Raw genomic sequence first — 12449 nt, forward strand, 5'->3', positions numbered from 1 at the left:
GTATCTTACAATATAAGAACTAAAAAGTAAATAAAAATGTACAATACGGAGGTTTGTGTTGTGTGGCATTTATTTATTTTTATTTTTTTGACAGAGTAAGCATGACATTTCATTAACCCTTTCAGGGCCAGCGGTTACTCCAGTGGACAGTTTATCACAGGGGTCGGGAACAGTGGCGGATGCTGGTCTGTCAAGGAGGGGAAGCTCAATTTCGGCCTACATCATAAAATGTGTCCGTTTATTTGTACGTGAATTCTACTCTCCGTTCCTTTTCAAGAAAATGATCTGTGACCCTGTCATACCAACAAGGCGTCTTTTCCAGGGACTTAACTAGTCTCCCGCTGCTCGGTTAGGACGGAAACTGTGGTGATATAAGTCAGTCTGCGAACACAAGCAACTACAATAAAACCCACCAGAAATAAAAGATTAATTTGTTGCTAGTCGCTTTCAACAAAGAGAGTGTCGCTAAGATGATTAGGAGAAGTCTCCAGTTCAACTCAGAACAGAATGAGAATTAAAAAATGCTCCGGATGCCTACACCAGAAGATGGGTGATTGGCTCATTTTGCTGTCAATCAAAAATAGATTCAGCCTCAGACAGATCATCCAATCATCATGCAGAAAAGCCGAGCGTCTGGGCCAGCCGATAAACGCCCACTGTCCATAGGGTCCCAGAGACGCTGAGCGTCCGGTGGGCCGGACAAAACCAGCATTTATCCAATGACTCGTCTCGTTTCAATGCATTGGTACAACAGGCTCTGAACTCTCTAGACGCCCAGCGTCCGCGCTGTAGATACTCAGCGTCTACACAGTTTTAAGCACAGTTGAGCTGTGCATGTGTTCTTTAAAATAATTTTGTGATAATAATATAAAAATAATAATATTATTATTATTATTATTGTTATTATTATTACCGGGTCCATACGCGAAGTTGCTGCTGGCTAGCCTGCACCCTGCTCAGTAGCTTACATGCTTCCTTTCTACTGTCTCTCACAGATTATTTTAATGCGAACGTAGCATGGGGTGTGTCAAAGTGCCGCTTTGCATTCTAACCGTTTCATCGATGGTATTTTGTCATTGCAAATTAGACACACCGCAGAACCTGTTCTCTACACAAAGGTGAATCCTTCGGTCCATTCGTCCTGAAGTGTACCATACTCGTCATCTTTTTTTCTTTTCGCCATCTTATTCGTCTAAGGATTAGCTTTGAGCTAGCTAATGACCGAGCGGGCTGATTCAAAAGGGGGCGTTTACCCGTTTCCAAAGCAATGGCAACATAGGCCAGTATCATCCAATCAAAATTGCTCCTGGAGCCAACTGCAGCCCGAACAGGAAATGAGCAGTGAAAAATCGATCGATGGATGCATTAAACAAGCGAAAATATTTTGTTTTATCTGCGAGCCAGATGCAATCATCAAAAGAGCCATATATGGCTCATGAGCCATGGGTTCCCGACCCCTGGTGTATCAGGTTACAGGGCCTTTTTTGCCTCTTTTATTCCAGCATTTCAAGAAATGAAATACGTGGACCAGACAGTCTAGTCTGTATATGTTTCGCAATGTGCAATGTGTGTACCTAATGTGGCTTACAAAAGTATTCAGCCTTCTGGAGTTTATTTATTTGTTTATTTATTTATTTTCAGCTTTTGCCACATTTGAGGCTTCAAACAAAGACTCAACATTGGAATTTTTTTGTGAAGAATTAACACCAGTTCTGACACACTCTTGAAGTGGAATGAAATGTATACAATATTTAAAAGTTTTTTTGTTTTTTTTTTTAGATTAAAAAAATAATAATGAAAAATGGGTGTGCAAAATTATCCCCCACCCCACTTTCCTCCCAAGTTAATATTTTGTAGAAGCACCTTTTGCTGCGATTACAGTTCCAAGTCTTTTGGCGTATCGATCAATTTTACACATCTAGGGACTGAGATTTCTCCCCACTCTTCCTTGCAAGACAGATCCAGCTCGGGTAGATTAGATGAACCGCAGTTTTTAGATCTTTCCACAGATTCTCAAATGGATTCAGGTCTGGACTTTGACTTGGCCATTCGAGCAGCTGGATACGTTTGGAACCATCCTCCTCTATATTTTGATTTATTTCGGATCATTGTCTTGTTGGAAGGTAAAACCTGCATCCCACTCTTGGGTCTTTTGAAGACTTCCACAGGTTTTCTTCCAAAATGGCCCTGGATTTGGCTCCATCCAACTTCCCATCAATTCTGTCTTCCTTGTCCAGGCTGAAAAAAAGCAGGCTCAAATCATGATGCTGCCACCACTGTGTTTGCCAGCGGGGACTGTGTTCACGGTGATGTACACTCCCGTGTTTCTTCTTCGCCAAACATGACTTTTTGCATCTTACCCAAAAAGTTCCATTTTGGTCTCATCTGACGAGAGCACCGTCTTCCACGTTTGTTGTGTCTCCCAGGTCTCTTTGCCAAGCGTCAAACGGGATTTTTTTATGGATTTCATTGAGAAATGGCTTTTCTTCTTGCCACTCTTCCGTAAAGGCCAAATTTGAGCAGTGTGTGACGAATAGTTGTCCTTTGGACAGATCCCCGCGCCTTAGCTGTGGAGCTCTGCAGTTCATCCAGAGTGATCATGGGCCTCTCGGCTGCATTTCTGATCAGTGCTCTCCTTGTTTGGGATGAAGGTGCAGAGGGATGGCCGGTCTTGGTTGGTTTGCAGTGGTCTCCTCCTCTTCCCATTTTAATATGATTGATATTGTGCGCCATGAGATGTTTAAAAGCTTGTGAAACCTTTTCGTATCCTAATCCTGTATTAACCCTTTCATGCTCCCTGTAACCTGATAACATGACAAGCTGTCCACTGGAGTAACCGCTGTCCCTGAAAGGGTTAAATTTCTCCACAACTTTATGCAGTACCTGTCTGGTCTGTTCCTTCATTTTTACGATGCTGTTTGCTCCCCCAAAAGTCTTTTAACAGACCTCTGAGACCATCACAGAGCCGCATTTATACTGAGGCTAGACTACACACAGGTGGACCCCATTTATCATAATCAGTCATTTTGGTCAACATTGGATCATTCCGAAACCATCAGGGAACTTCTGGAATGAGTTGGCTTCACTGACAATAAAGGGACGGAATAATATTGCACACCGCACTATTCTGTTTTTTAAAAAATATCTATTTAAATATCATATGAATTTTGTTCCGCATCACAAAGTGTATCCCACTTGGTGTTGATGCTTCACAAAAAAAAAAAAAATCCAATTTTTAATCTTCATATTTGAAGGCTGAAATTTGACAAAAGGTCAAATACTTTGCTAGCCACTGTATTTCACCCAATTATTACTGCACTCACGTATATGACGTCTTCTCTGTGCCACCTGTTAATAAAAAAAAAAAAAAAAAAAATATATATATATATTTTTTTTTTTTACTCAACACAACATGAAATCATCACAGTGCAAGATGGGGAAAAGTATGTAAACCTTTTGCTAAATAACTGCTTGATGTTGTAGTTGGAGATTCGAAGAAGTCGGCCAAGTCAAATTTGTCAAACACAAAAACAGATAGCCACAAACGTTTTGCAATGAGGCTTCGCCAGCACCATCTCTGCAATCCATACACACGTTACCGGTAGATATCAACCTCCCTTCTACGGTATCCAAACTACTCATAACCTTTTCGCAATCTATTAGCACCCTCTATTGATGGAAGTTCACATTGCAGTCGACGACGTCTCGTCAGGAGTCACCACAGCAATGATATATGTTTGGCACAATTCTTACACCGGGTGACCTTCCAAATGTAATCTGTGTTTAGCACAAAAGGGTCTTGCTGAAGGACCGTTTAGGATGTTACCGTTCGTGACTGGGATTTCAAACCTTGTCCCCTGTGTACAAAGTGGTATTACCCCTTCGGCAATTCCTCGGTCGCAAGGTAACGTGTGAGTATTAATAACTACTATGTAGGGTTGCCACCTTTCAAAAATGGAAAGATGGGACCACGACCATGGCCCCTTGTGGGTTGGAGCCAACTGATCAGTGTTACAGTTTTATATGTGTCACTATTTGTAGCATCATCACCAAACCTCCAAAACTATTTGCTTCTTGCAGGCCTTTTGTGGAAAAGAAGGCAAAGCCCTTCAGCACAATATTTTCCACATCTACAGTGGGATGGCCAAGAGCCTGCTTCACTGTGTTGTGCGCAATGTGCGATTTCCTTGGGAGATATCTTTCTGTTTCTTCTTCAAGTTGGTGAAGACAGAGTAGTAAATAATAATAATTCACATTTGTACTGTCTGCACTCAACACTGCGATTTGATCAAATGATGAACCAGATTTGTCCACAGACTGTTGTGAGCGAGCCACAATCTAAGCAGCGGACGATTTCGCCATCTCGGTGACATTGAGCATTTTGTTCGTGACCCCACATTTGGGACTTAAGTTGTCATGTTCTGTCTTGATTGTGTTTCAGCTCCAGCTGGAGTGAAGGGCGTTTCCCTCCAACAGGCGCACCTGTGCCGCATTTTTCCAATCAAGCCTTGCCACATAGGACTGTTAAGGACTGTTCTTCAACGATTGCTCTTGATCATTGTTTGCATGTTATTGGACTTTTTATATTTTGTTTGTGTATTTGCAGTGTTCTTGTGAACTTTGCCTTTGCAAGCGCTTTTGGTTTCACCCATTGTTTTTTTTTCCTGGCTCCTTGTGACAAGCAATTTCAGTTTATACTTTATTTTCTTTCACCCTTTCAGGCACAGGGGTTGCTACAGTGGACATGTTATCAGGTTCCAGGGTGCATGAAAGGGTAAATACAGATTTTTGTTAACGCACTTTGTCAGCGCCTGCATTTCTGGAATCCAAAAACATTATTCGGTTCGGTCTGAACCTGACAGGAGTATTGAAAGATGCTTTTGGAGCAAGGACATCTTCAAGCACTGTCTCTATTTTTTTTTTATTATTATTTTTTTTTTTATTAAAGAACTTTGTATCTGGTAAAATCTTTTGATTGTGTATCTGTACAGTCAGCGCTGTTGTACCTCAGATGGTGTTTTGACTGTGTGGTACACTTCAGCTGCAATAAACTACAGGGAAAAAGAGGATCCCACTCGCCACCTGGCATGAAAGTCAAGAATTTATGTCATGATCACAGACACTACTGCGTTCATCCTGAATATAAAGTTTTTTGGTGTGACACAATTGGATATTTCAAAATCTAGGGAATGTACAGTACATAGACTATATATTAAAAAAAAAAAAAGTTTCTCTTCATTTTATATATATATATATATATATATATATATATATATATATATATATATGTGTGTGTGTGTGTGTGTGTATACAGTACTTAGTAGCTTTTAATTCGTTGATATAATTTGTTCTTAGATGGTCACATAAATACCAAATGTATATTTGCTAATACGACTGTATATTAAATTTAATTTTAAACCCTCATCCCCAACACCCAAATGACAATAATCTGCTAAATTAAATAATCTGCATCCACACACTGACATCTCACGATGGTAAGAGGACAGCAAGATAGGAAACGGAATCAATGGCAACACATCAAACTCAAGAAGAGACACCGTGACACTGAGGCTTGGTTCGTCTGTGTTCTTCGGTGTCCGCAGTGTCGCTCTCTGGACGCGTGTTGTCTGATGTCAAACAGCCCACAATGAACGACTGAAAACACTGGCTGACACACTTTATGATTCGCTTTATATCCCAATCAGCGCCACTCACTCTAACCAAGAGCGAGCCTCTTTCCAGTCACAGCCGGCATGACAATTTTGCTGACCTGAGTATTTACCGCGTTGGATTTTGCTTTTCGTGGTCAGATTTAGGATAGGCCATTTCTCCTGGCCATTAATGAAAATAGGGAAACAATCTCATCCCATACAGTATTACTTCAATCGGGGACATGACATCTAGTTCCCAAATAAGGAACGATTCCGTATTTCACGGGTCGGTTGGCAAAGCTGCTACTATCGCTAGTTAAAACCTACTATTACTGTCACAATCCTGAGTTGGAATTTACCGTATCTTGGATGTAAGTAGATGATATGTTAATATGTGGAAAGTTGCAAATTATGACCTTCTTAACATGATTGTCCTAGTCCAGGGGTCGGCAACCCAAAATGTTGAAAGAGCCATATAGGACAAAAAAAAAAACAAATGTCTGGAGCCGCAAAAAAATAAAAGCCTTCTATAAAACTTAAGATGAAGGAAACACATGCTGTATGTACTGTATGTAGTAGACTGGACTGTCTCAGAATTGTTTATGTTATTCATTCTTTTGTTGTGTGTTCACAAACGCCTGCATAGAATTTATTTTGTAATTTCCTCGCTTGATTTTTTTTTTTGTTTTGGTGCATTATTTTCGCTTTTCTTAGTGTCAGGGAAGTGATCATTAATTTCCGTTTTTCTGAGGCTGTCTTTGAACGCCTCTTGAGTCTAAAGAGAAGAGAGAAGGCACGAAGTCTGACGCAGACTGTCTGTGTTTGTTGAGACTGTTAAAAGCATAAATAAAGTGTACGTTTTAAAAAACCAACATCACAGCTCTCCTTTTTCGGAGCTGCAACATGTATCTATCTATTTGAGCTATGTTAGCCTACTATCAAAATCTTTTTCCATTTTCAAACGTTTTTTATAAAGCTCCAGGGAGCCACTAGATGTCGCTCAAGAGCTGCATGCGGCTCTGGAGCCGCGTGTTGCTGACCCCCGCACTAGTCATTTTTTATTTATTTTCCAAAAAAACACATACGCACAAAACACGGAACCACATTCTGATAATCTTTTATGTATTAAAAAATTCAATTGAATGAGGGTTAACAAGCTTATTCCACCATATAACATAAATGTTTACACGGTATGTATCTCACAAAAAAAAAAAAACAAAATGAGAAAGAAAACACAATCGCTTGTGTGGCATTTTAGAAGACTCATTGCATTGTCACATTTCATTACCAATTCAAAATCCCGGTAATTCCCAACTGCTCATAATACTTCTCTTGCAAATGTGACTAGCAAACATCGTACCTCATTTTTGCTCTCAAAGAGATGATCAGGATGTATCAGATGTTGGTTGTAACCAAACTACAGATTTGTCTTTGTCTCAGATCCAAGCGTTCATTGGGGAAAAAAACTGCAGGCTTTGGTAAAAGAATAAAATGCATGGGTAGAGTTCAACTACAAAGGCACTGAGGTTTGCATGTTGAGATGATTGATGTTTGAGGAGACAGAAGCAGCAGTTTTAGTGGTATGAAAGCATTAAAAGAGATGACGATGCAAAATTGTGAACTATGGCGGCTGGCAAATAATTAGTGTGGATGCTGTCACTGCTGTACTAAAGTGCACAAAATGTATTCGGTCAATACATACTATACTGTAGAGCAGTGTTTTTCAACCAGTGTGCCGCAGCACACTGGTGTGCCGCGAGACATTGTCGGGTGTGCCGGGGGAAAATATCCAATTTTTATGCCTGTGCGGTCTTTCGCCCAGAAAGTAATCATGTAGTACCCTCCCGTACCGCTAGGAAGCAGCAACAGCTAGCCAATTGCCTTGTGTTACGACGAGAGACACGCGAATTTGTGACGCATGAATGCAGGACGACGGTGAAACAATAAATATAAAAGATGATAAAATATTGTTTTCTTTGTGTTCATTAGATTCCAACTGAAGCTGTTATAACGTCATTCTTCAATGTTAAAAACGGTTATAGTAACAATATAACACGTTAGTTGGTAAAATAAGCGGGGGGTTCACATTTTCAGCTAGTGGTGTGCCGCGAGATTTTTTTCAATGAAAAAAAGTTCAAAAAAGTTCGAAAAACCCTGATCTAAACAGCCCCAGGTTTCACACTGATTGAGTATAAATAAACTGAGAAATTATATTTTAATTAAATACACTGTTCAGAGTGTCATTTTATCACATTTTTGGTTAGTGGTGTGCCGCAAAATTTTTCCAATGTAAAAAACGTGCCCTGGCTCAAAAAAGGTTGAAAAACACTGCCGTAGAGAACCTCTATGGTCAAACACAATGCTTGCTTTCTGAAAGTAACGTGTTCTCTTAAGAAAAAAAAAAAGTCATGATAGTTAAAGCAAACGCATGAAGAATTTGAGAATTTGGGCACTCATGGGTTTCTGAACTCTCACAGAAGGTTTGACTTCAAAGGCATCCAGTATGTCCGTGTAAACGCTCGGTTGGACCATACAACCTGAGCAGTGGTTGACTTTTGAGGCTCCACAGTACAAGGATGACCGTATTTTCCGCACTATAAGGCACACCTAGAAGCATTTCATTTTCTCAAAAGCCGAGAGTGCACTTTATAATCCGATGTGCCTTATATATGGATCAAGATTTGGATTTCTTGGAAGTAGTATTTTAAATGTTCTGTCAAGTGCTTTGTTGTAGCTGCAGCGGTTGTGAAAGCTCTTTAAAGTAGCTCCATCTAGTGCAGGGGTGTCAAACTCATTTCACATTGTGGGCCACATATAGCCTCGGTAGATGTAAAGTGGGCCGGACCATTAAAATTATACCATACTCTGCTATAAATAACCAAAATCATTTCTTTCCTTGCTATCTAGTGGATGCATAATACAACCGCAGTCACTGTTGTAGCTTCCATTCTATGTGCCTCATAATGAGGTGCACCCTCAATATGAAAGCAGTTTTAAAATACGCCAGTCAGTGAAGGTGCACCTTATACTTGCGGACAATACTCTTTTTTTTTTTGGAAGGCTACCACTTTTACTTTCTGTCTGCTTTCAAGCCAGTTGGGCAAGTACGCACTGAATATAAAACATTCCTGACATCGACTGTATTGCCATCTCTCTTCAACATTTGTCTGCATGACATTTCCCAACCACGTCTTTAATGAAAATGTCAGACTCTGTCATTATCACATCGCTCCAATTATCACCTAACAGGCGTTCAGTGAAAAAGTTAGGAATCGCTGTTCTCTTTACTGAGCGAACAGAATAAGGAAGCATACAGCATGTTCAGGCTAGCATCAATTCATCTTCTCGAGAAGATGCCATAAGTGGGACTTGGGTGTGCGTGTGCGTCAGTGTACCAAACAAACATCCAGTATACAAAATTTGGCTCGACAGGTGGGGCAGGGGACTCGACTGGACAACCAGGTCTCGGGTCTTTGCTGGTCTTGTCGGCTGGCGAACCATCGGCCCAGACAGGACAAACACCACATGGGTCTGCAGAAACACTGCTCACACTCGGGCTCACCGTCAGCTCCTACAAAACAAAGCAGTTCCAGACGTAAACACAACTACAATGCAGATAATATTTCCATGAATCTGAGACAATTGAACAAATTTCAAATATCGACATGGGAAGAGAAAAACACAGAGAGCACAAACAACAACTCATGATCCAAACAAGAGTCCTTATGTGTCAAACATACATTTTAGCGATCCCCTATGATGCTATTTGCTTATATTGCTGCTCGTGCAACGACTTCATGGGTATTTATTTATGATGTGATAAATTGTTTGTGTGCCTGCGATTGGCTGGCAACTGGTTCAGGGTGTCCCCCGCCTACTGCCCGAAGACGGCTGGGATAGGCTCCAGCACCCCGCGCGAGCGACCCTAGTGAGGATAAAGCGGATTGGAAAATGAATGAATGATTGAATGAAATGTTTGTTTGTTTATTGAACAAATAAACAGAAAACAGAAACTTGGTCGAAAGTAGAAGGTTAGTACAAAAAACAGAAATAGTCATTGAGCACAGTTGACAAAACTTGTAAGGTGGTTAAGGTTACATTCGTAGCCATTGATGGTACTGAGGACGTGGGGAACGTGTCCCCCAGCCAATTTGGAATGATTCTGATGCACCAGATAATTTATCGTTTAAAACCCCTTAAAGTTAGGAGGGCCCCGTTAAGGGCCCTCCGTCATCTGTCAAAACAAATCGCTGATGCACGTCGTCATGTGTGAACATGTTATACATCTTTTAAAAGCTGAGTTTCTGGAGATTTGAATGGTACCCTACATGTTACAATTGTCAAATTTGAACCGAAGCTTGGGGAGACTTAAGCTTTGATCCTGGAGTGTTTTCAAGTCCTAATCAGCATTCTAAATACATTTTCAAGGCAGATATTGTGAAAAGAAATTAGACGAACATAAGATTCGCGTTTTTCTTCTGTTTTCAAACATCCATAGTTCAGTGACAGGAGCACTTACACAAATTCTTACTGTATGGGAGAAATATTCATAATGTGACATTTTGAGTATTTCAAAAAGTGACCAAAACTATGCTGATACTCCAAATGGTTCAAGAATAGCTAAAAATTGACTTTGGGTGCACCTTTCGACAGGCGTTTTCGGCAAAGTTGCCCGCGGTTTAAGGGGTTAAAAAAATGACATCGTTCCACATCAGCAGTGGCATGAGGCCACTACGTGTCGGGCCACCTGAAGTGTGTTGACGCTGGTCCAATCGGGCCAGTACAAATTTAATAAATAAATATGATTAAATCAACACAATCCTGATTTTTCATATTAAATAACACTGAAGGAAATAAATACAATTTTTGTTGGGTTAGGTCTGGCAGTTTTTTAAACACATTTTTGGGTGCGAAACCTGTGCATCAACCTGTATGGACTAATGCTTACTCACACACTTACCATCTACATGACAGAGTCTGACCAGCTTGGTGCTTGCTGGCGCTTGCATACAGCCAATACACGGCTCCACCTCCTGAGTATGCAGAGCAAATGATGGACAGTACATGCCTTGTTTATGCTTTGAGTTGAGCAAAACGTCCACGAGCAGTTGTGACACACACTACCTGTCCAGTGGGGAGCGAGTAAGGCTGGTTGAGGTCCACATGAGCTTGGAATGTTTCCAGAAAAAGTTCACTAATTGTTTGGTGTATCACAACATTAGCGGAGTTCCTGATGGGCGCATGGAGCTTCTCCCTGAGCTCGCCATACTCTGTCGAGTTCAACCTGGGGAGAACCCCCCCCCGACAAAATTACAAATGCAGAGTGGTACTTTTTCAGCAGCATACACGCAGTCGTCGTATTTGCAGTACAGTATTTTCTGCACTATAAGGCACACCTCAAAGCATTGAATTTTCTCAAAAGCCGACAACGTGCCCTATAATCCGATTCACCTAATATGATATAAAGAGACTGTAACTCCCTTTATATCATCATTAAGTTGTTTTCCTGTTCGTGTTCCTCTGCCATCTAGTGGTGATTATTAGCAAGAACCAATTGTAACCTAAAAGGGTTCTGCTCGGAACTAATTGACATGTGCATTCGCCAACACATACTCAAACAGACGACTACTTTGTGAGCTCCGCTCAGCCATTATGAAACAATAATACCACAAGCATACTTAACGACTGACTAAACGAAGGAGACAAGCATCATTTCTAAGGATATTTAGCCCCTTGTGGATGTGAGCCCACGAGGGTTGTGTGCCTTTTTGTTGAATCAATTGTCTTCATAACTTTTGTCTGTCATTTGTTGTTTTGTAATGCTATTTGTATTTATATGTTTCATGTCTGTGTTTGTGACCAGTTATTGGTACAGCTGCAGTGGTTGTGAAGGCTCTACACAAATACAGCTGTATTGTATTGTATTCCCTTTAGCGTAGCACCATCTAGTGGATGCATAGCGCAACCGCAGCCACTATTGTAGCTTCTATTCTATGCACCTTATAATGCAGTGCGCCCTAGATATAAAAAAAAGTTTTAAAAAAGGCCATTCATTGAAGGTGCGCCTTGTAATCCGAAGCGCCTTATGGTGCGGAAAATACGCTTAACTGTTTTGGACTAGTTGTACCGAATATCAAATGGTCTAACAGCAGGGTTGATGCTGTGCACTCTCAGGGTGAGCAGCTGGATGGGAGAGGTTGAGTCAGGACTCAGCTGGTGCTGCCGAGACTCCGTCACAGTCACATGACAGTCATTCTGCGCAGCCATGTAGATGTTGTAGGTGGTCACCTGCTCATAAGAAAAGTACGATCAATACCATGAAAACATGTGGATCTTTGGGGAAATCACTTTATCCATTCCAAACACATATGGGTCAAAGACGGTGCAGTACTCTGGGCTTTTCTTCTTCAAATGTTGCAAGTCTGTTTGTCTCTGAAATGGCTTTCCGTTAGATAATGAAACACTTCTCCCAGAAAATTGTGCCATTTACTAGTTCTGTGGCATTTGCAAAATCTGACCATTCCAACCAGAACTCCAAAAATGTACTGAACAAAATGTTGGGCACCTCAACTCAACTCAACTGTATTTATAGAGCACTTTCAAACAGCCATCACTGCATACAAAGTGCTGTACATGGAGCAATTCAACATATACAACAAACAGTAAAGCAAATCAGTAATAAAGACGGTAGAAAGCACCGAACAGCAAAACCAAGAAGAAATCTAAGTCATGCTGAGTCAAATGCCAAAGAATACAAGTGAGTTTTGAGGCGGGTTTTGAAGATCGGCAGCGAGGAGG

The 12449-nt window shown here is 40.9% G+C and overlaps 1 protein-coding gene across 1 annotated transcript in view; it reads right to left on the reverse strand.

Annotated features, from left to right (window-relative positions):
- Window positions 1-8707: 8707 nt before the first annotated feature.
- tmem129 (transmembrane protein 129, E3 ubiquitin protein ligase) overlaps window positions 8708-12449 on the reverse strand; it is a 9428-nt gene continuing 5686 nt past the window's right edge. The window contains exons 4-7 of the mRNA XM_019881659.1: window positions 11779-11939; window positions 10776-10935; window positions 10612-10684; window positions 8708-9222 (exon numbers count right to left, since the gene is read on the reverse strand). Of these exons, the coding sequence (XP_019737218.1) occupies window positions 9038-9222; window positions 10612-10684; window positions 10776-10935; window positions 11779-11939 (579 nt within the window). The 3' untranslated portion in view covers window positions 8708-9037. The remainder of the gene's footprint in view (window positions 9223-10611; window positions 10685-10775; window positions 10936-11778; window positions 11940-12449) is intronic.

Source organism: Hippocampus comes, unplaced genomic scaffold, assembly GCF_001891065.2.
Source record: "Hippocampus comes isolate QL1 unplaced genomic scaffold, H_comes_QL1_v1.1 scaffold270, whole genome shotgun sequence".
Lineage (NCBI taxonomy): Eukaryota > Metazoa > Chordata > Actinopteri > Syngnathiformes > Syngnathidae > Hippocampus > Hippocampus comes.